Source organism: Excalfactoria chinensis, chromosome 3 (assembly GCF_039878825.1).
Source record: "Excalfactoria chinensis isolate bCotChi1 chromosome 3, bCotChi1.hap2, whole genome shotgun sequence".
Lineage (NCBI taxonomy): Eukaryota > Metazoa > Chordata > Aves > Galliformes > Phasianidae > Excalfactoria > Excalfactoria chinensis.
The window spans coordinates 93,632,954-93,657,226 of NC_092827.1; the positions used below are offsets into that span (position 1 = coordinate 93,632,954).

A 24,273-nucleotide genomic window follows, 5' to 3' on the forward strand; every position below is an offset into this window, starting at 1 on the left:
CTTTTAACTCATTGGGAATCGATTCTAATATTTATTATAATTTGTATTTCAAAGAGCACCACAGTTGTAGAAGGTGCTTTACAGACAGTTGAGAAGCAATCAGTTCCCTGCCTTGAGGAGCTTACAATCTAAAACAGACATAACACAAAGGAAGGTGAACACGGGTGAGATGGAGTGGGGAGAAAAAAGATGAGAATACACAACAGTTAAAGACCATAAGAGATTTCCTTCCGTTTTTCATGCATTTTAGCTGTTCCATTAAAATTAAGTATCACCCGTACAACAAACACAGAGTATTTCTAACGGGAGCGAATAGTGTTTCAACAGGATAGGGACACAGACTGGGTGGGAAGGTGAACTGCTTAGTCAGACAACGGGGACAATTTACTCTGTTGCAGTCAGACAACACAAGGCCTACATCCTTCTGTGTGACCGCTGAGCCTTACAGTGCTTTAGCGAGGTGTTCAGACTTCGCTCCGCCATCTGCTTGCTGCAGAAGTGTATGCCCTTATCTGATAAGGTGCAAAAGTGCTGGGAAATTCGAATGTTTTTAACAGGTAAACTGAGCAATGTGCTCCCAAAGTGCGACATAAAAGGAGGAGAAAAGTAACCCTGCAGATTAAACAGGAACCATTTCTGATTGATCTCTACAGAATGTGCTGACGCAAGTGCTCTCGTTATTAAAACTCTCATAAATCTAGATTTGACACAAGTGTTTCAGGGCTTGATCTCACTCCCTGCGCCATCTGCACACTTCCAGCAGGCCAGCCTGATGTGTGGATGGTGCCCAAAGGCCACCAGCAAATCGAAACAGTTCTAATTTTCCCTTCCCTTGTGCAACTGATTTTATCACCTTAAAAGAAACAGATCTGGGTACCATTCGAAATGTTAGGACTTAAAAAAAAGAACAAACAAAACAACATGGCAGAAATTCAGCTTCCCCCTCTACTAAACCTAAGGCACTACTTTTTGTATGTGGAACATATTGAAGTTTGAAAGAACATTAAATAACATTCCAATACATATTAGCAAACATTATTGTTATTATTCTTCTCTCGGCTGGTAAAATCCAACTTTGTTGGTTGTTTTTTTTTAAACACACAGGTATTATGAGGCTTTGCATGTTAAATGAAACATCAATTACCACATTATGGCATGTAAGACATAATACACATTAGGCTGTTATTAAAAAGTTTAGCAGCATCTGAATATGAGTACTAGAACCCACCATTCCAATAATGGTCCATGAAAGCAGACTTTGCCGAGTCACCTGCTACCAAGAGAACCAGCAGCAAAGCCAGCTACATTCTTAAAAGCCAATAAGGGAGAAAAGGGAGAGTCTAAAATCGCAAGCTGAAAAGCAGAGGGTAGGCCAACTGCAGACCATGAAGATATTTAGCCAGCATTCATGAACGTGAAGAAGCCACGGTATGGCAACATTTTAAAACGATCCTTGGAACTCTGTCCATGGACTCTGGCATTAGATGCATGCATGCGGCTCCCACTTTCTTTAAAGAATACCAAATATATATTTACTCTGAAAGTTTCTCACTTGAAACAAGCAAAGCTTCACACATAATCTGTAATGGAAGTATAATGACTCATGTAATGAGATCAAACTGAAGCATAATGTTCAAATATAATGGCAGTTGAGACTAGCTGTTGTATGTAAAATACTCAGGCATGCAGAATATGAAAGCAAAATCAATCCTGTAAATCTGATGTGCACAGAGAGGTGGTCTGTGCTGCAGTTAGTGCAGTTCCAGATTTCAGATCTTCACTACAAAGGAGCATCCACGATAAAGTGGCTTCAAGGGACAAGAGGGCAGAAGGGAGGCCAGACTGTACGGCCAGCTAATTGGTGACAGGCTGCTAGGGAAGAAAAACACGTACAGAAATAAGTTTGGGGATATACTAACACGAACCATTCTAAATTGTACACAGCAAAACAATGACCCCAATTGAGTATCCATGTCAACAGAATAGAAATCCGCATTGATTACAGTTCTGCAAATAGCAATTAAGAATTTCTAGTTTTTGCTATGCTGTAGCCCACACCCTTGCTTGCCAAAGCCAGACACTTAAGTCACTGCTAGCGATGAAGAAAAGAAGGATGCAAAGTTGCCTGATAGCCTCTAATACATTCTCCATTAAATGTGATCTCATTCTGAGCCTTGCGCGTATCCATTTCTGTGCAAACACAGGACTATGCTGAAGACAAGAGTGTCCATCACAGAGAGACCGTGGGACCAGGTGAATAGGCTGCAATTTGCCATAAACACATCTCACTGCTCATGTCACATGCCTGTTGTGTACCAACACTTCAGAGGCAACACACAGAGAAAGCAACTTTTCCTCTTTCGAGTGGCTGCAAAGACATTCGCATGCAGACAGACATGCTGTGCGTATGGAGGCATCTGCTTTGTATACAGCACATCAAACAGACAGTAATCGTTTTAAACTCTCCATTTATCTGATTTTCATTTTGTTCCTTTGCAATTCAAATTAAGCTCTCTGAAGTTGATCTTCAAAAACACATCACTAAGGAGAGCAGTAAGCTGCCAGCCAGCAAACTCCTGTTGGCCCTGCATCCAGTGTGCCCTCCTGGTACACTGCAGCCTGCCATGCAAGGGCTGCTGCTACCACTTTTAATGCCATGCTCTGTTCAATTCTAGGCAACCTCTCTGAAAAAGGCATGAAAGGCAGGTTAGTGGGACCAGCAGAGACAAGTTTTGATTGGATTCACTTCATGTATACATATACACTATATTGATACTATATATGTATACATATATACACACTATATATACATATGCACACTATGTATATAATGTATATCATAAACCAAAATTAATAAATGAAAATTTAAATTGTCATTTGGTTCAGAGAGTTCACCTGTGGGTTCTAGATAAAAGCTAGGCTGTTAGTTTGTGACAGTATCATTCAGTGCAGAGATTAAAATATCCATTTACTTTCAAACCCTATTAATAAGGACCTTTCTGCCTACATAATACTATCCTGGATTCCATGAACAAGTGAACAAATTCCTATCAGTAGATCCAGCCAAAACTGAATTGCTTGAAAAGTCAAGAAGAAACAGCAAGTAAAAAGGCTGGGTTCATCATTTTCATTCACTTTCTGCATTCTATAAACAACACTGACTAAAATAGTTGGATGATGGCCATTTGAGAAAGCCACTGACATTGCGCTACTTGTTCCCCCTAGTGGCGGCAGCCTTCCAATTATTTCCTCATTGCCTTTGGGCAAACAAAACAAAGCAGTCCCAAAGTAAAATGCTGCAGATTTTCCCACATATCTTTAAGGACGAATACCTTTTCTTCTGAAAAATTACCTCCTATTTAATACATAAAGATGATAGTCTGGCTTCAAAATAACCACACACGCTAAGAAACACACAAAAAAGTCTCTTCACCATCTGAGACAAGGCCTCAATCTACTGAAATAATTTTATATGATTGAAAAGAAACTGTCGTACAGTTGAGCTGTACATAAGACTGGATGAGTATTCTTTACCTCACATACTGACCTTCCAGAGAATGTCCTATATCCATCCTCTCTTTTTATTCTAATTTTTTGTCTTTCAAATAAAACATTAAACTCAAAATATAATGTCAGCTGCAAACACAGCTCCTTGTCCTCCATTTTCATGCATGAGAAAACAAAGGAGGCAGCTTGGATCAGGCTAAGCCGAGACTCAGTCCAGTCAAACACCTTACAGGAAATTGGTAGAAAAGAGATTAGATTTTGACAGAATTTCTTCTTCCTATCTCATGTTACACTTTCAAGTTCACCTGCTTCTAAGTCCCATGGCTGGTGCTATACTGGAAGGAATACAAACAATGATATTGCAAGGAGCTACTGGGATAACAGACATAAAATCTGCTTTACCTGCAGTGACTTCTCCAAGCATCAAGACTAGCAACTTTAGAAAGAAGATGTAGCAGTTGAATGAGTGCAGAAGCCAATTCTATACTGATAGCATTTTCTATTGTCTTCTCATTAATATTAAGCGTGGAAAGCAGCTCCTAAATTTCTTGTAAAACATCATGCTGGTGGGTAATAAGCAAAGTGCCAGTTGTATCCCCAAACACGACCTCTGACCCAATACAAGACTTGTGTAACTGGAAAGAATTTAAAGCCAAAACCCATTCCGTGATGACATAGCTGAGGAAATCTTAATCCAGGTGAGTATCTGGAAGACCTCTGTCTATAGGAAACGTTATTCCTTATTTTACAGTTGACAGATTTGGGCAATGTTTTGATTATGAATCTTCTTGGCTTTTGATTCTCATGAACTTTCAACAATTGTGTGAAATATGACATCTTTACATCTTTTGCCCTACCTTTAGCAGCAGTAGTTTATTTTCATTGCTAAGGAAAAGCCAGAACTACTTGAAGGAACCCAGCAGAAAAGGAAGTTAAAAAGAAGTCTGGATTTGCATCTTGCCCTGAAGCAAATTATCATTACTTGTTAAACGTAGTATACAAATATACACAACCAGGTGAGATAAACAGCCAATTTCCCTTGGATTTGTCTTTTCTAGAAGCAGCTTTCTCCTTCTCATTTTTAGTTCATTTACAAACGCACATATATACACAAAATACTGCTCATTGCTCAACTGAATTGAGTCTTCTTGGCAGTTCTAAGTGTCCCTCGTGAGGTTTTAAGGAATCCTTTCCTTTCCCTGCCTGCCCTCATACATGCAAAAGCTAGTGCCAAAAGGGTTCATGTACAAGATGAAGATCTTATAGTATAGTGTAACATAAAGCATAGTTTTTTGCAAAAGTGAGATAAAACGAGAACCTGCAAACCACAAGTTAAGCTCCTAAACCCATGAACTACTGCAGCTGCAAGGTGTCTTTTCCAGTCTTACTGTTATTTCTGTTTAATTTTTCAGATTCTGAAAAGCCCTCCTACTTCTTGCATTGACTCCAAGCAACAGTAACGAGCATTTTAGACAGCACTGCTGTAATGAATGCAGAATTACTTAGATTAGAGGGGACTAATATCCCCTAGTTCCAACCCCAGCTGTGGGCAGGGCTGCCCCCCACCAGCTCAGTCTGCCCATGGCCCATCCAACCTGGCATTGAGAGCCTCCAGGGATGGGGCACCACAGCTCTGGGCAGCAGTGCCAGGGTCTCACTGTCCTCTGAGTAAAGAATTTCCACCTAACATCTAACCTAAATCTTTTAGCTTAAAATCATACTCCTTTGTCCTATCGCTGTCAGACGGTGTAAAAAGTCAATCCCTTACTGTTTGTAAGCTCCCTTCAAGTACTGGAAGGCCACACTGAGGTCTTACTGGAACCTTCATTTCTCCAGGTTGAACAAGTCCAACTCCATTAATCTTTCCTCTCAGTAGAAGTGCTCCAGCCCTCTGATCATCTCCTCTAGACCCGCTGCAAAACCTCCACATCCTTCTCGTATTGTGGTGGCCCCAGGCTTGGACACAGCACTCCAGATGTAGCCTCACAAGGGCAGAACAGAGAGGGACAATTCCCTTTCCCCTCCACTCTGGCCACCCCACTTTTGATGCAGCCCAGGACACTGTTAGACTTTCAGGTTGCAAGCCTGCCTTTCATGTCTAGCTCTTTGTCCACCAGAATGCTCAGGTCCTTCTCCACAGGGCTGCCCTCAAAGAGTTCTTTTCCTACTCTGTATTTGTATCTGGGACCGCCTTGATCCAAGTGCAACACTTTGCATGTGGCCTTGTTAAACCTTACTAGATTCTCATGTGCTCGTTTTTTAGCTTGTTCAGGTCCCTCTCGTTGGCATCCCTCCCTTCCATTTAGTCAATGAATATGCTATGTGCTACGTCTTATGGAGGTACTCATGTCATCTATTAGTATCACACAATCTGATCTTTCTCGCAGAGTTCATTATCATGTCCTGAATCACATCTATCATGAATAAATTTAGAAAGCAATACAGAACACACAAACAGGATGCTCAACATAGCTAGAAGTAAGCTGTATGATAAGATCCTAATATTCACATGTAGCTCAGCAAAAACTACACTAACTTCCAGGTGAGTATTTCCTAAATAAGGCTGTGTGGAAACAAACATACGTGCGCACTATGATTAGTATTCAAGTAAGAAGTTCTGTTTCACTGATACTAATTAATTTGGAAAGATGAAAAAATAGCATCTTATACATAGAAGGAAATTTGGTTACAATACATTGTAAAAATCCCACAGTTTCACTGTCTCAGGAGAAGAGGCTGCAAAGAGAGAGGCTAAATTGGAGGTAAGGATGAGAAGAAAGGAATTGAACTTACATTAATATAGTTCATGAATAAAGGAATTTCTCTTTCTATTTCAATACAGAATCCTGGCATAAATCCTCTTAATTTTGTACCTTCTTATGTGTTAGAAAAACTATAATCAGCACTGAGAGACTGATCTGTCTTACGACCCAGCAGGCATTAGCCATTCCCTCCTTCACCCTCAAGTGTCATCCTCTTCATTTAATCACTAACACCTGAGCATGTTTCATTTCATTTACCTAGTTACATTGCCACTGATATGACACAGATCAAACACTCTCAACATACACCCAAAATTGCAGTTGTTGGTCTTTTTCTTATTTGCAGCCTGTTGAAGTCACTTTCTCTCACATATACTTCTGCACTTACCATTGGAAGGTCTTTGAGAATCTGAATACCATCTCCAGGACCCATATGTGCTATGTGGTTAAAATTAGTTGGGTTTGAAATTAATTTATTTCTCATTTCTGGGTCGCGTAGCATCTCCCTGGAAGAGAAAATAATATTCAGGAATCTTGTTCAAGGAGAAAATAGCCATTTCAAAATAGCTAGAGCTTTGATTATCAGCTATTTTAAATGGAAATTAACTATTTAGCCATTTTAACAGTAATAAACTTTTGCTATCAACACTGGTATGGACAGAATTTCACCTTAAAGAGAAAGCTATGGCCCAGAACAAATGAATGCTGTTTTGCATGCTAACAGCCCATACAACCAACAGCTACCATTAAGAACATACAAACACTGTGAGCAGATAATAAACTCTGTCAGATGAGCAAGAGCAGAACATGTAATGCTGTACTATATATGACAATATGTCATGATGCACTTTATATACTGCACCTCTATACTGTATGTAGAAACAAGCATTCCAAACTACATCTGTTTCAGATCATTTGAATCAATGGAATTATTTGTGCAGACAGTGCATACCCATTTCCAAACAGAAATCACACAGAGGATTAACACGCTACTAAAGACACAGAAACACCTGAATGTGCATTCAGAAAGCAGCAAGTTAAGTAATACATTATCATCAGTCACTGTCCTTCAAGGATGCGTGTACAGAAGACAAGTACAGGTTAAACACTGACCTCCTCTGCTGCATCCTCTCCTCTTCTGGTACTCTGAATGAATAGCGGCGCTTGTTGTTTATGTTTCGAACCATTTGCTTCCGGCTGTTATCTGATGTTTCAGGGACCACCAGTTCATCACCCTCTGGAATCAATACGAAAATGATCCAGCGGGTCACTTCGTTAGGCACACAAGGAATAAGAATCTAAAGACATTTTCTCTGCTTTTGCTAGTGCAGCATGCCACCCACTTCCCACAAAACCTGAATAAACGCTCCTTGATTTAGGAGTTTTCTTGGCCATTTATTACTCTGTAATACAAAAGCAGACTTAACCCACCTTCACATGCGAGTAGCCAGAACTACATTTTCTCAAAATAGTATAGATTAATTCTTCCAAACAAAACTTTTATCTTCCCTTTTCAAGGAAAACATTCTTGAAAAATCTTTGCAGTACGAAAAATACTTTTGACACATAAACAAGCCACATAAATAATGTGTCTTCCCACAGTGAGGAACCGAGAGCCTGGAAACATTTAGGTGGGCAGGAAAGGATCTCAGTCCTTTCCCTCAAACTTTTTTTGGCAGCCTTCAGTGAAAATCACTAAAAGCCCTGTTCTGCCAGTCACCTGGAAACTCAATGCAATATCCCCTTTCATTCATTTCCTCAAATAGTTGAACTCTGATATTTTTTGCTGCAACTCTGGGAAGAGGGAAGATTTTTATACCATATGTGTAGGTCTGGCAAGGCATCTCCATTTTGTGTGAATACTGCAACTGCTTCGTCTTTTTTTATATATATGAAGACTAAGGTTAAATTTAGTATGCTTGAACAAAGGCCAAAAAGACTCATAACGTAAGTTCACTTATAAAACTGACACTTTGGCACACAATCATATATGGCCCTAATTAGAAGTTAAGAATACATAAATCTACACTTTTCTTGATCCTTGGGAAAGGCTTCTTTAGGTCAAGTATAGTATTAATTTCTATCCAGCAGTGCCAAGGTAACTATTAATCCTTAAACTATGAAGGCATAGATTAGTGTCATTTTGGCATTTAATAGCAGATCTGTGGGAGAAACTCATCATTCTCTTATTTCTAGACTTTTATAAGTTTTCAACAACCCAAATCAGACTACCTGCCTGTCAGACAGCTGCATCATTACAACTACTGTGGAATCTATAAGCACGGCTTTCTCCCAAAATGCTCTTTCTAAACAAAAACTTTCATGTTGAAAATCAGCTCCTCTTTACTTACCTGCCATTTTGTTTTTGAAATATATTAATCTAACTGTCTCCAAACCTAAAAGGTTGAGTGATCCTTCTGTATTCAAGGGTCGTACCTGAAGCAAGAAATATTGGCTTATTAATAATTTGTATTTATACAGCACATCTTCTAAAAGCTCCAAGGAGCAATATAAACTTCATAAAGGCAGTACTGTTATAAAATCAAGCAGAGAGCAGAACAGTCTAATTGGCCAGAGTAAAGTTTGCTTCAAAGAAGAGAGGCTGGAGGAAGTAGTGTTTTCCTCTCTCATGACACATGTGTGCTCTCAGAAGTAACAGCTGTGAGTCATTAAATCTTCAAAGTGGAGGTAAGGGCAATCTTAGATTTTAAGCTCCTGTTTGGAGATCTAGAACATAGAGTGTTGCCTAAAATTGCCTTTAAAGACACAGGCTTAAGACCATTCCTACCAGCATTTATACAAATATTTCCATAAGAAGCCTACTTTGTTTAACAGTATAGTTTTATCTAAGACATGCACAAACCACTAAGCTGTGCCTTTAGTTTGTGTTAGTATCATGTCACAATTACACTTTTTGACTTGTCAAAAGTATATGTAGATTGCCAAAACCTGACTACTCCAGTCAGAGCATATTACCATTATCATTCAAATGCCTCTCAAACACAGATAGGCATGGGGCATCAACTACCTTGGCTATGAAGCCTGCTGCAGCTGTAAGACCTCCTAAATATCCAGGTAGTGCCAAGTTTTCAAAAGCTGCTTCCATTTGATAAGTGATCCAAACCTGACAGAATTCTGGCTATAATACTTTTAATTCAATTACATTTAAAGCAAGCAGTTTTAATGACAACCTATAATGCTCTTATAGACAGCACTGTATGACAGTAACAAAGAAATATCAAAGTGTAGTCAGGTTCTTCAACTGATATCAAAAGACCAACTTACCTTTTTGAGAGGAATAGTCTGAATCCACTCCATGGAGTTCACGTCAAAGATATCAATTGCATTTTCGCTATACACAGAGAGGTATGGTGCATTGTAACCTGAGACAGAATGGTATATTGTCACGCACTTTTAGACAGAGCTGATGACACACAACTTCTTAGGGTCTGACCACAATACTACTACCAAGAAACAAACACACGAAACAAACCACAATCCAACAACCGTGGCTTAAAAAATATGTTATAACTTAAAAAGAAAAAAAGATCCTTCAATTCATTGCCAAAGCAAACCAGCACCAACGCAAATACTAAAACCTTCCGAAGATTTTTCTTTAAACTTTGCAGAACCAAGCTATTTTTACTACACAGGGATCCAGTTTACAATGCCAAACACTAATGTGGTTCAATGCTTTTTTTCCTCTAAAAATTCAATTTTTAAGAGTTTGTATTTAGTACATGATGTGGAAGGAAAATATATTACTGCTATTTAATAACCGTTATTTGATTGAATGAGTTTAGTCTTTAGACTACATACTAAGTGAACATCAGATTGAACTAAGCACTGTGACACAGTGCTCATGTTTCCTTCTAGCTCTTATTCTCTCGTATTTTCCAGACTGTAAAAAGAATTCTATGCTACTCATCTGGCACACGTCCCCAGCATGAAATTTGTTCCACTGGGACCACTAAAGAGAATTCAGTATTTCCATGTCGCCAAAAAGACTGCCATGGTCTGCCAAGAATAACAAAAGCATCAAATTTATGTTTAAATGTAACAGTTCTGCTATAGAATATACCTTTATTCTCAGTTGGAACTAAATCAAATTGCTTTGTTTAAGGCAGTGAAAGAACTTCCACAAGTGTCAATGACACAGACACGTTATACGTGTGAAAATACTCGTTTTTAATCAAATGTAATCTTCTATTTTGATTCATTCACTCTTTGAGTACTGAGTTCGTAATAATCATGCTCTTGCTTGAAAAACAGAAGTGACATACAGCCTGTAAAAATGGACCCTTTCACATTCAGAAGGGGCTTCACTCAGACCAAGAGAAACATTAATCTCCCCCTGCAGTGCGACCGTAGAGCTGTCACAGTGAAGTATGGAGGCAGGCTGTCCTAAAAATCAGCCTAAGACTGTGCTCATTTGCAAATAGTCTGAAGACAAATTTGGCTACTCTTCAACTACACTTAGAAAGACAATAAAAAGAGGAAGCCAGGCATTGCACTTTTCTTCTTCCTCTGTCAAAAATATAAAGCCACAGCTTTGTAAAAAAAAAAAAACATAATAATAAATGCTTAACACGGGTCTTATTGGGAATTGGAATTTAGAAAAACGTTGCCTGTCACATGTTGTGTTTTGGAGAGGAAGAGGGAAGGAGGAAGAGGGGGGAAAAATTAGAAGCTGAATTAAAAAAAAAAAAAAAAAGAAAAAAGAAAAAAAAAGGTGAAAAAAGAGAGAATATGAAAAAGAAACAAGTTGAGAGAATGAAGGAGGAACATAAAAGAAAGAAACACAATAAGCAAGACTTGGTGCTATTAGGAGAAACACAAGTTAAACTACCAGATCCTGATGACATCAAGAAAGTTTGAATCACAATGCTGAGACAAAGGTGAATCAAATTTCAAGGCTTTAAACAACAACAGTCCAGTTTCAGCAGTAGTGAATGCAAAAAGATCCCAAATAGGCCCTCTAGGACCGAAGGCTTTCAGCTGTTCTAGAGTACAGGCCATGAGTTTAGAAATCAGACATCAGGTAACTTACTTCAACATCAAGACCTTTGATTCCTTTTTATGCTAGCTACAACTGCATGTATACACTACAGAGCTTGCATATCCAGAGTAAATTAGATCCGGTTTAAACCCTCTGACAAGTTTTAAAGCTGCTGACACAGAAGCTGAGTCTTCATTCAACTGTTGGGCAATTTTCCTTGTATTTCACTTTCTGTGGGTATTAATAGAAGAAGGGATCGCTTCAGTGTATGATATTAAACTACAGTGACACAAAGAACTTACAGCAAGATGATGGAGTTGCAGGCCACATCAATTCTTGTTGTCTCGATCTTCGGCCCTGGCAGTCAACGTAAACCCCTACGCTGCTAAAACACAGCAGGTATTCTTTATTTGAGATTTCGACTGCACAGATGGCATCAGTTGGCTGCTGTGAGATAAACGATAGTGTGTGGTCATCTGGATGGAGCAGACTGTATGGGCTGCCTTCTCCATGGAGGGGATGTTTTAAGAAACCTGACTGGTAGCCCACACAAAGACGCTCACTGAAGACCGACATCCATTGGACGTTCCCCTGGACTTGGATCTCCTTGATCTTTTTGTGACGTGTCTTACTCTGATTTAGTTCATAACAGAGGACCTGCCTTTTCATAGCTACACACAGGCATGTAAGAGCTCCATGGCGCACGTGTCCAGAAACTATTGACTGGCAGCCTTTTGTTTCTGCTAACTTATAAAACTCAGTCTCCCTTCCATCCAGGGCTGTCATAGGGAAAAGTCGCACATGTCGGTTTCGTCCTGAGATTACTGCAATGAGCTGTTCGCTTGGGATAAGCTCAATCTGATGAACCTTCTTATTATCACCAACACGGATGATCTCTAAAATAAAAACACAAACAGAAACATCAAAATTCAAGTATATCACGGTGAAATGTGAACTGATTAAAAACCGTGCATTGGGTAAGCACAAGAAATTCCCTTCATTACTCCTTTGCTTTATTTAAATATACAAGAATAAAAACTTGTATTTTAATGGTACCAAATCTGACAGTGGCTGGATAAACTTTGACTCTCGTCAGAAAAAGGGAGAAGCAGATGCTTCAGTAACAACTGCAGTGTGATTAAGAATTTGTTTTAAAAATAGTCGTGCCTCTACACTACTGAATGTGAGGTTTAATTTCCAGCACTAAGGTAGAGGTTACAGAGAAGACCAAGCCAGCCTCCTTACTGAAGTGTGCAGTGTGAGCTGCCCAGCTGGTAATAGAGCAAACCAAGTAAAATAAAACTGGGGGAAACTGAAAGAAAAAAAAAAAACCTTATGAAGTCACTAAGGGAAAATATTATCAGTTTCCAGTCTCTTACCGTCTTTGGTGACATGCACAACAAATAACCCTTCTTCATTCCCCAGTGCTATTCTTTCATGATCTAAGACATTAATGAAAGAAAGAAAGAAAGAAAGAAAGAAAGAAAGAAAGAAAGAAAGAAAGAAAGAAAGAAAGAAAGAAAGAAAGAAAGAAAGAAAGAAAGAAAGAAAGAAAGAAAGAAAGAAAGAAAGAAAGAAAGAAAGAAAGAAAGAAAGAAAGAAAGAAAGAAAGAAAGAAAGAAAGAAAGAAAGAAAGAAAGAAAGAAAGAGAGAAAGAGAGAGAAAGAGAGAAAGAGAGAAAGAGAGAAAGAGAGAAAGAGAGAAGAGAGAGAGAGAGAAAGAGAGAAAGAGAGAAAGAGAGAAAGAGAGAAAGAGAGAAAGAAAGAAAGAAAGAAAGAAAGAAAGAAAGAAAGAAAGAAAGAAAGAAAGAAAGAAAGAAAGAAAGAAAGAAAGAAAGAAAGAAAGAAAGAAAGAGAGAAAGAGAGAGAGAAAGAAAATAAGTTATTTTTGTTTCAAAATACGTTTTCAACCAGTGTGATAACTGTGAGTTTTTTAATATCTTGAAATAAATATGGAGTTTTAACCCGCACATTTGGTCAGCCTCTTTTCCCAGGTAACTAGCGACAGAACAAGAGGGACTGGCCTCCAGTGGCACCAGGGGAGATTCAGGTTGGATATCTGGAACAACTTCTCAGAAAGAACGCATTGGTCAGGCATTAACAGGTCGCTCAGGGAAGTGGTGGAGTCACTGACCCTGGAGTGTTTAAGGGAAGGGCAAAAGTAGTACTTCAAGCTGTGGTTTAGAGGCGATATTGGTGGTAGGTGGATGGCTGGACTACATGATCTCAGAGGTCTTTTCTAGCCTTAATGATTCTATGATCTACCAAAACTAAACAAACCATTGGAAACCACCCCGGCTTTCAAACTTCTGAAAAAAAACACCCATATTTTCCCATTTCTCCTGTTAGTAGAAATAACACAAGAAACATTATTTTTGACAAATCTCTTGGACTATTGAAGGATACTACTGACACTGAAATAATTAAAACATCACATTCAAATATTCTGAGTTCAACACAATTTGTGTGGCTGCATTCAAAATGACTAAACTCTTTCCCAATTCTCCAGTTCAATCTGGTCTCAGAAGTAGATTACCGTAAAATCAGTGATTCACACCTATTTTAAGGTTCTAATTTTGCCCACTGAAGGAGTTATCATTACAGACTAACAAAACAGAAATATCCAACTGTTAGCCAATACAGCTAATAATTATGAATATGTGTGGGGGTGTGTATTACAGAGCCAGATTTCTGATTCATTTCATACCTATGATTGCTGCTGACTGTGTTGTTTTGATGAGGGGTAAGGTGCTGTCATAAGCTTCTTTGGGAACATAGACTGAGCGGTCTTTGAGTTTGTTCTTCTTCAAGATCCTATGCAATTCATTCAGCACTCCTACCCACTTGCTTTTTTCATTCTCACCGTCTGTTAGAATCAGGATTGAACACTTATTACTGGTTGCAGAGAGTTGGGAAGCTGTGACCTGAAAAAGTTTTAAATATATATTTTAAATCTTATGCAATAAAAGACTTCATCCTGATCATTTATACAGGGATAACAAATACATTTAGATGCTCTTTCAATTAGCTGTCTGAGCTAAGAATGCAACTAATTTAGCCTTACTTAATAGAAAAATTCTATCACTGAAAAATCTAATGTGAATAACTCGGCAAAATCTTAAAACTTTATTTATTTTCTTAAATGCATTTATACTCAACCTGAAATTTGGAAACACCCACCCTGAACCAGACAGACATCTGATTATCTCAGTTATTTTATAATGTACAGTGTTTCTTACAAAGCAGTCCATATTTTTTAAAGGGCAATAGCTCTCACTGTTAATTAATGCAACAGGAACCACATGTACATAAGAATGATTTATAAACTTTTTCATGTGCTTGTTACAACAGATAAAAGTGAAAGCCACTTTGGGATATTTATCTCCTCCCAGCATGCAGAGCGATTAGCAGCCTGAGAGCAGGAAAGTCAAGAAGTGAAATACAATGATACAGTAAAGAAATGATATGGGAATTAATTAGGCACCAAAGACTTCTCACTGAGGTCAAATCTTCAATTAAATATCCAGAATAGAAAAAGTCAATAATGGCAAAATCCTCTGACACCATGTAGTTGACAAACTTCTATGAATACGTTATACTGGATTTCTATAATAACTACCTGATGAGGGATTTTTCAGAGACCCAGTGCTTATATACAAAGAATTAATATAAAATAAAGGCTTCAGGAGTAATTCAACAAATCAAACTGAGAAGCAAAAAGCAACTTTGGGAAATGAAAATGTAGAAAATCAGGAACAAAATTATTCCAAATGCTGAACAGAAAAGCTCATAAAACACAGGTCTTAATGAGAAGATTAGAAAAAAAAATAAACCTATGTAAAATAGAGATGGGTGCTTGTCTAAATGTATCAGTGCTATTTTTACCACAAAAAATGTATGATATGTATGGGTATAAATACAGAGCTTAATGCTTTGCTGCAGCCATGAATACCACACAGCCAGAACTTGCAGAAGATCTTGTTAAACATTAGTAAGCACTCCGTGAATGCACACAGCACATCACAGACTAAAATCCTGTCCCTCTGGGTTAATAAGAAGTTCAAGACGTACATACTTACTCTAAAGATACAGGGGATATCTTTTCGATTTGCATGGATGACATCCGAAGCCAAGACAGAACTCACTGAGAATTCTTCATCCCTTGTGGAGACCATAGACATTATAGCAAAAGAATTAAACAGAGTCAAATCTATATGTTTGCTGTTTTGTTGTTGGTTTTTTTTTAGCTTAATTGCCATAGTACTGATAACTGTAACTTGTTAAGGGCACAACAAGACAGTACTGACATCTAATTTCTAAAGTTACCGCAACTTTCCCCTTTACCTGCAGATGGGACTCACAAATGCATTGCTACATTACTAGAAAAAAATCTCCTCCAATTACTTGTTTTTGTGTCTGTTTAAATTTAAAACTTTTCAAAAATCAAACTATAAAGAAGACACAGAAGTAAGAAGATTCTTCCAAGTATTTCATATAAATCCAAACACCCCAGAAGTTTTAATGTATCCAATTATAGCTTACATGTCCTTAACCCCCAGTGACATCAGTACTACTTCAATAATACTGAAGATGAACAAGATACAAGTCCTTCTGCATAAAATTTATACTAATTTTAACCGCAGAGGTCAGACTGTCTTCAAAAACTCTATCCAACCTGAAAAGAACAGAATTCTCCTCTTTACTCATTCCAGATCTTCTATGCAGCTCAGGAGATGTAGTACATGAAGTAGTTTATGAAGGCTGAATTGCCACCCCCCGCTCCCACAGCAAGCTCCCACTCAGCACAAAAAGCTTACCTCATGTCTATGACCTGACTCACTACCACGCTTGGTTGGGATGCTTTTCCTTCTGCTATATCATACAGGAAGAGTTTAAAATCACAGATTACTGCCAGTGCTCTCTGCCAACCTTTCTTTACACCAGCTGGTTTTGGTACCTAAAGCAAAATAAATTCTGATCACCTCTCTGTAACTCTGTGTGCAATCAAAGATCAAACTGAGTACAAAAATCACAGGATCACAGGTTGGGAAGGACCTTAAAAACCATCAATGTCCAAGCCCCCGCTGTGGGCAGGGTTGTCAACCTCTAGATCAGGCTGTCCAGAGCCCCATCCAACCTGGCCTTAAACGCCCCCTCAAAAATTACAGTTTAATTCCCACTGCAGAAAGCAAAAAAATTAACCTAAGTAAGTGTCCCAATTGTAGCCACCTGATACTTACTCGGACATGTCCTTCATAAGCTGTTCCTATGCCTTTCTGAGGATCTATTCCCAAAGGGCCCTTAGTCTGTTCAGGAGGGATTGGACATACTGCAGGGGCCTTGTCTGCACAGGTCACGTGGCAGGAGAATCCACACACTTGTGAGAAGGAAAAGGAACAAATGAATTTAAGTTATTACCTGCAATGCAAAAGCTATGTTAATGACGACAATGTAACATTTGTTTCTGCTAACACCCCAATATTTGTACTGAACTTTGCTACACTGAGACAGAAGTGTAAGTTTGTGCACATGGTCTGATGTGATCTGAATTCAGGGTTGTGCAGTTTCAGAGCTGTATGGCTAGGGTCTGGTTTCATTCAAGACCCCATTTCTACTAGTAAACAAAAAGCTGGCAACTCTACTAAGCGATGCGTGTTATTCTGTGAATATACAAACCTAGTGTAATTCAGTTCTAGAAAGAAACAAAATTGGCACTAAATGGAAAAACTGCCTTACACAATGACCTCACAAAAGCAAAGCTACTGTCAGCACACTTAACCACTGACTGTGGCCCCTTGTTGCTATTTCGAATAAATTCAACTAAACTCCAGCAGAAACCAAACAGAATTAGTATTTTACCATACAACTTGATAATCTTTTATGTGATATATTCAAAGTGTTTGACTTCCACTATTAGAAGATGGCAGCGTATGTATATATTGTTATCCAAAATGTGAACAGAAGGCGCCTGCACTATCGCACCACAACATTCATTGTACAATTTGCACCTGCCTTACTTACCTTCACAAGTGCAGCCCTGTCTTATTAAACCAACCATCAGAGATGTGCATTGATTGCATTTTGTTGGGGTATTAAATGATTTCACTACAAACTGGTGGGCTTTAGGCTGTGAAACAAACAGAAAAGGTTGTCAGTACCTGCATTGCTTCTGAAGAACAGTTATTTTTTTACAGATATAAGGGTGTTTGCCAAAGTGAGATCTAAGCTCAAAACACAGGCTGCAAATGTCCCTTATCAAGGCTTGTTACTGGTAACTTAAACCATCCTCTGTAAACAAAACCATTGAAAATAGACCTTGTCTCAAACGTGAGTTTGCTTCTGCCACAGACAAAAAAGCTAACAAAATAATCCCATTATACTTGTTATGAGTTGAACATATGTATGTATTTTATCTTCCAAGAAGCATTTTTGATACTTTATTTTAAGGAGTGTTGCCTTTCTTCAAGGCAAAATATCCAACTTTATCAGAATTCTCATTTTTATGCCAGAAAGAATTAACAGAGTTCAGTTCTTTAGTGCTGGGCACAGGCTATTTCAGACTATCCAAATTAAGGGCTAGATGAAGTTTAAAAGATTTTAAAATACTTTCTTTTAAATTTAGATTTTAAAAGAGTTGTTCTTTTTGGTAGTTCTGAGGAACACAGAGGATGGCAGTGCTGATGCTACGATATCAAGGTTAGGTGTCTAGGTAATGTCTTAGGAAGATTCATAAAAGGCCTCATATAAAAATATAGAAGGGTAAAAGTAAAGATACTGCTTTTCTAGAAGAACTTCCATACAAGTAAGAACTAGTGGTGGAAAAAGGACACAGCACAGGGTGAATGCAAAAGCTTTCTGAACAAGGTGTGTAGTGGTGTCAACTAAGAGAATTGTGCAGGTTACCTTAATAGGCAGGTATACTAAAATTATGTTCACTTTCCTGTTTTACACAGCATGTATCACACATAAGGGCTCCAACTTCATGTACTGTTAGAAATAAAGCTTTGTGCCTACAAATGGCTTTCTTACTTTGAAATTTACAGGGAAACGGTACTTAGCCTTAAAAACCAATGCAATCAAAGTAAGAAGGTTCTATGGGTAATCCAATAAATAAGAAAAGCAATCGTTACCTACTGTTAAAGCAAAACTTTCACAGAAATAAAATGATGTGCACAGGTAAGTCTGTTTTGCATGATTCCACGTGTGCAGACATTGTATTTTTAATCACTCTATCAAGATGTTGTCAACAGGACGCTGACTGCTTAACTGTCTTTAGCCTTTCTTTACACAGGCCTTATTTTTTCCTGCAGTTTATCAAAACAGTGGAGCAGATGCATTACAAAGACTGACTGACTTCACTGATTAATTGCAGTAATAGTCTTTTTTTAATATAATCAGAAGATTCCTGAGCTACTGAGTCACATCTGCAATTTTTTCCCTTCATACTCTGGTTGATTTATGTCTTTCTAATGTTCAAACTAGGAACTGAACATATTAACATATTGATAATTAATATCAATATGTACTATAACCAAAAATCAAATGGCCACATGTGTTTGTGCTGGAATGCCCGCTATAACTTGTCAGCACCACATAACGTAAGCTGTTAAATCTTAAGAAAGCAACCAGCTTCCACTCTATGAATCCCTCCAGAGATCTCTATCAAGATTCCTGAAGCTGTGACCCAGGAGTGATATTTTTTCTTTTACAATATAAAACTCATGGACACATGACTGAATACCTTTGGTGCAGAGAGTCCCGATCCAATATATGCTGTCCGCATGGTTGGTGTGTGAATTGATCGAGGAGGATGATCCGTAACCTGAATGTAGTCCCCAAAAGATCAAAAAGACATCAAATACACACTATTAAACACTGCTTGAGTAAAATAAAGAGATTACAAACTGCCAGCCGTTCCATCCCCAGATACATAAGGAAGGAAACCGAACTGACTAACAAAGGGTGGACACAGGAATACAAATCTCATTTGTCATAAAAAAGATGTGTGATTTTCATTTCTTAAATGTCTAAAAATTGCTTTGCATAATCTCCATTCGATTATATTCTGACACAAAACAATCAGCGAATTTAATATTTTAAGAGGGAAAGGAGATGCTGTGTTGCATTTGGGGAGTCTTGCCAATATTTTGTATTGGTAAGACTTTCAGCAAGGCTCCATTAACATGCTCTTATGAAGTGCAGTATGACATTAACTTTGCTCAAATATTTTTGAAGTATTTATAGCTAAGAATATGTTATGAAAAGTGGTTATATCTAACAACTGACTTCATATAGTCCCCATCCTTAATCAACTAACCAGATGTAAAATGTCCCCTGCATGCAGCTCATGCAGAAGGCTATTTACAAGGTCCTGAACAGTTCCTGCTGAATGATAAGCTTAGTTCTAAACAAAAAGACTTTCTAGAGCAATTTTTATATGAGTACTCCTTAAACAAAATAAGAAGTCAACTCCCAGTACCTCGATCGGCTCAACTTCACTAGCTGTAGAAGGAGATCTTGATCTTGAGTGGAGGTGAGACTTGGTATCTTCATCCCGTGACGGTGTATTGGATAATGTAAAGTTCTCAACTGAATCAATCTAGGAGAATAATTCCAGAGGGGGGAGGAAAAAAAAAAAACAACCGAAAAATAAATCAAAGACATCACTAAAATAGAATTCTTGACTCTTACCAAAATAAGATAAGGAAGCAGTAGAATTCCTAAGAGAGAACTGAGAGAGAAAAATTCAGATTTAAGCAACTTTTTAATCAAGCTACAAAATCACAACAAAAATTACTAACTGTGAATACATTGTGGCTTCGGATGTGAGATGAGGACATGCATAAGAACTGCTAGTTCAAGGGCCTGATAAATACTCAGGGAGATTTGTGATTCAACACTTATAAAGGGTGAACATTTCCTATCTGCACCTGTTTTTTCTGTCAATCACTAAGAGAGATCTGCTAGGAGTGAATTCCTATATAGCCTATGAAAATCACTGCAACTGTATTTAGAATAAAATTAGGAGAAAAGGTGGAGCAAATAATGCATCTCCTTAAATCAGTGCTTCACAGAGAACTGAGGTTTTTAGTCCTCCATCTGAACTACAGAAAAAAGAAAATAACTTCATTAGGAATATAGTTTCTTCAGTGGGTTGTTCTCCTGGACTTTGATATACAATAGAACTATGCCAAACACAGAATTATACTGGACAGCATAGTATGCATGTTCCCCTGCAAGTAATGCCTCCTATTTCTTTCCACAGAAGCCACAACAGATACAAAGAGCACAATAATGCTATTTGATAGAGCAAAAGCTCAGCTACAAAAGATTCCTTTTCAGCAGTCACCACCACAAGCTCTGCATTTTCACCAGCAATGCACAAGACCATGCACGCCATGCCTGTGAAAATCTGCACTGGCAGAGGTAACTTCTACTGTCACTGCCACCACCAGCCACAGCTTCACTGTGCTCACATCCATGGCTGGGTCTCCATTAGCATTCAGCAAGCACTGATGAATGTCAATGGGTTCCATTTTTTCTGCATGGTGGAATTCAAGGACACCCCTTTGCTCCATGCGCACTTCCATGTCAGGTGCTGATTTGTCAGACTGCCTGTCTGCCGACATCTGTTGCACAGCAGCAAAATGTAATGGAACACTGGTGGGAAGGTTCCACCTCTGCTGCCATCCCACCAGCATCTGCTTCTGACATGGTTGGCCAACATAATAAAATAGGAGACATTACTTTTGGAGCAGCCCTCGTATGAGTATGACTTGATGTCCTGTATAACAAGTCATCTCCAGGAGAATGCAAAATTCTTCACTGAAAATATGACAACTCCACATTAAAGGTTTCTTTGTTAGTTTCAATTTGAAGATTAAAGTGAGATGATGATGCTTTTCAGATGGCTCCACTACATGTTGGAATTTGTCGGAGCAACATTGTCAACTGTTCCTCATTGCTATGGATCTGGCTAGCTTGCACACAAAATAAAAGCTACAGCAACCTTTACAGAATGTATTTGAATATTCCAATTATTTTTCCTCTCATTTGTCATTGACATCACAATAGGAATTCCACAAACTTTACTGCTTTGTGGGTATAAAACATACTGGCAAGCCAATCTCATACATGCATACACTGCTCCACAGAAATTTAGTCCTGGTAGTGAGCAGGTGCAGATGAAGCTCTCCTGTTGTTTGTTTGGGTTTTTTTGTTTGTTTATTTTTCAACTGTAGTGAGTTAAGTTTAATGGCTTCTTTGTCACAGCCTTAAAAAAAAAAGAAAAAAAAAAAGGCTCATCAGCTTAATCAACATAGGCATACTAAGATGCATCTTCTTTCTGCAGTGAGAACAGACTCTCTCACCATGCAGTATACCTGTCTTCTACACACAGATCATGTATGTCAAGCACTGAGGCAAAAAACAACAGTAAAGCAAATATTCTGAACTCAGATTTATCAGAAGCAAATTATAATTGGAAGCTTCACCCAATATCAGGAGCACTTACACCTTAAAGTTGTAAATCCCCAGACACATTGAGTTAAACTCTTTTCTTTTAAATAAATAAAACCTAAATATGTGATAACGTGATGTGCACTTGAAGACTGTTTAACCTCAAAAAAATCTAGCTACTTCTTAACAGCCTTATTTAAAAAATAAACCCAATGAGTAACCATGGGAAAATTTCTCATAGCAAAAAGCAGATGTTCCTTGTCTTCTGTAAGCTAAGAGCAGAGATCATTATCTATAATTGCATAAACATTTCCACATACTCAGAAGGTTCTCCCTTAAAAGTAGTATCTGCATACCAAAGGATTTTCATGGTGTCTATTAAAAAAATTTGGTACGAGGATAATATAAATGATGGAACTGCTGTGGAATGTCCTACAAAGCCTTTGTGGTGCAAAAACAACTGCTGAACTAGTTACAAATCTATTTTTACTTTGCTTATGAACATAAAAAGCCCACAAAATAGACAGAACCTGATCTACCATTACTGAATTTGAAGGGAATTTAACCACCAACTTCACTGTAGAAGCAGAGCCCTAAGCTGTAGTGCTGCAGTAATCTTCAGGTTCCTTACTTCAAGGAGAAGAAAGTACAGAAGCCAACTGAACTCAAGTAAGTAGATCATATTAACATCACTAAAATTAGTTTTAAACTAAGCCACTAGATTAGGAAAACAACATTTCAGATCGAATTGTAATAGCCTTGCTGGCTTCCACCACTCTGTGTGTGCAAGTCTACAGTGTCACCTGTGAAGGCCAGAGCCAAAGCTGGCCACTCTGCAAACACATCTGAACTGGAGCCAGTGGGCAAAAACAAGCAGTTACTGTGAGCTCGCTCCAACACAGAGATGAGGGCTTTGATCTACATAGGTAAGGTAGCTATTGGAGCTGCGTGTATCACTGTTTATTGAAAGTTCATGATAAATGCTTTCTATGCTTTCCTGTTCCTATTAAATTCTATACATAAAAGAATCAAAAGAAGCAATATGAGTTCCAAATGGGCACAGCGTGCCTAGTACCAAAGCAGTCTGACAAAGCTTGGATAACACCATGTTTTGAATTCCACTTTGTTTTTTGGAACATCATAGAGCTTTCCAGCTTAACAGACTGTAACACATACAATTCTGTTGTCCTTGTATGAATTTTTCCCGTCCTATTCAACATTCAGTTTCCCTCTTCCTATTCATCTCTGTGCTATTCTCAATTACTTGCTATGGCAGGCCTCCTGAATGCCAAAATTTATCTTCTGTAGGAAATTCCTACGGTCCTACACACACCCTCTTCAAACAGGCCCTCATTTGGCACATGCTCATCCTGCTTATTTGACATCTCTCATCCTGCAGCAACCTGAACTGTTCTCACAATGAACTTCCACACTGAAATGAGAAAGTAGACAAAGCTACAGTGATATTCCGCTCATAGAAATATTACCAAATCAAATTATCCAAAAGCTTTTAGTCCATGGCTGTAAAACAACAAAAAGCACAGCAGCAGCAGCAGCAGCAAAGAGCAGCAGCAGCAGCACAAGACATGCAGACGATCCATACATTAAACGAAGGCATGTACACGACAGGCAAAAATAAAGGGCCACATAGAGTAAGACAGCCTCTTACACGTCTGCCTTTGTTAGCTGGAATACAGGAAGGAGAGCGCTTTAACAAAGAAAGGAGGAGAATATGTTACAAAACCAAACAGTGACACGAAAATCAGCTCAGTATTCAGTGCTGCATGTTTCTAGTCGTAGTTTTTAGACAAACAGAGACACGTTCTTTTTTAAAAGCATTTTCAAAACAGTATTCTGGGGCAACAAGAGGAATGAAACATCACAAAAAGGAACAGTTATTTGAAAGTTTGAAGCTTTACAGTGGACAGTAACAGTGAAACCGTAGACTACGTTACACCAAAGAAGCACGATTTGCAGTCGGTATATCTCTGTGTTGTGATCAAGATGAATAAGGCAATCTCTGGGAGGTGTGATATACCCAGTTTAAAGTATTACTAAGGACTATTCTAAACTTAATTATGAATGTGCAGGTACAGTCAGGGCACTCCAGTGGACTATTTAAAAATGAAAACTGAGAACATGACTTATTCTGCCAAGATTTGTTTAGTTCAACTCAAGCCCACAGGAAGATTTAAGAAAGCTATTTTTAATTCATAATGTTTTGTATTGTTACAACAGGAGAAAAAAAAGATATTGCCAAGGGAAAATGGAATTCCATTTTACTGTTACTAAATAATCACTGACTCAACTTTAAATAAGACAACATGATTGCTTCCATTAGCTGGCGAGACACACAAAGATCAACCTGCATAACAAATAAAAGAAGCTCAAAACCCACTGCTCAACAATGCCATTATCAGACACTTCTGGGGAACACAGCAGACTTCAGACCTACATGGCGTTACCAACAGCCTGCAACATACAAGGCAATAGGGGTGAAGATTAAGAAAGTACAGCAGAGTCACTGAGTGTGACTGGCCTTTCCCCA

At 38.3% G+C, this 24,273-nt stretch overlaps 1 protein-coding gene across 13 annotated transcripts in view; it reads right to left on the reverse strand.

The window, feature by feature from the left end:
• Positions 1–24,273, reverse strand: part of CDC42BPA (CDC42 binding protein kinase alpha) — a 144,908-nt gene that overhangs the window by 12,733 nt on the left and 107,902 nt on the right. For 6 of the 13 annotated variants that reach the window (XM_072333734.1, XM_072333727.1, XM_072333723.1 and 3 more), the window contains 14 exons: positions 23,395–23,433; positions 19,747–19,866; positions 19,009–19,089; positions 17,289–17,394; positions 16,508–16,644; positions 16,085–16,224; positions 15,347–15,428; positions 13,975–14,191; positions 12,648–12,710; positions 11,571–12,164; positions 9,555–9,652; positions 8,621–8,705; positions 7,383–7,506; positions 6,658–6,775 (listed from right to left, as the gene is read on the reverse strand). In XM_072333734.1, the coding sequence (XP_072189835.1) occupies positions 6,658–6,775; positions 7,383–7,506; positions 8,621–8,705; positions 9,555–9,652; positions 11,571–12,164; positions 12,648–12,710; positions 13,975–14,191; positions 15,347–15,428; positions 16,085–16,224; positions 16,508–16,644; positions 17,289–17,394; positions 19,009–19,089; positions 19,747–19,866; positions 23,395–23,433 (2,004 nt within the window). Of the gene's footprint in view, positions 1–9; positions 1,873–6,657; positions 6,776–7,382; positions 7,507–8,620; positions 8,706–9,554; positions 9,653–11,570; positions 12,165–12,647; positions 12,711–13,974; positions 14,192–15,346; positions 15,429–16,084; positions 16,225–16,507; positions 16,645–17,288; positions 17,395–19,008; positions 19,090–19,746; positions 19,867–23,394; positions 23,434–24,273 lie in introns of those variants that run through there. The other 7 variants (XM_072333733.1, XM_072333724.1, XM_072333725.1 and 4 more) reach the window with 5 other exon arrangements.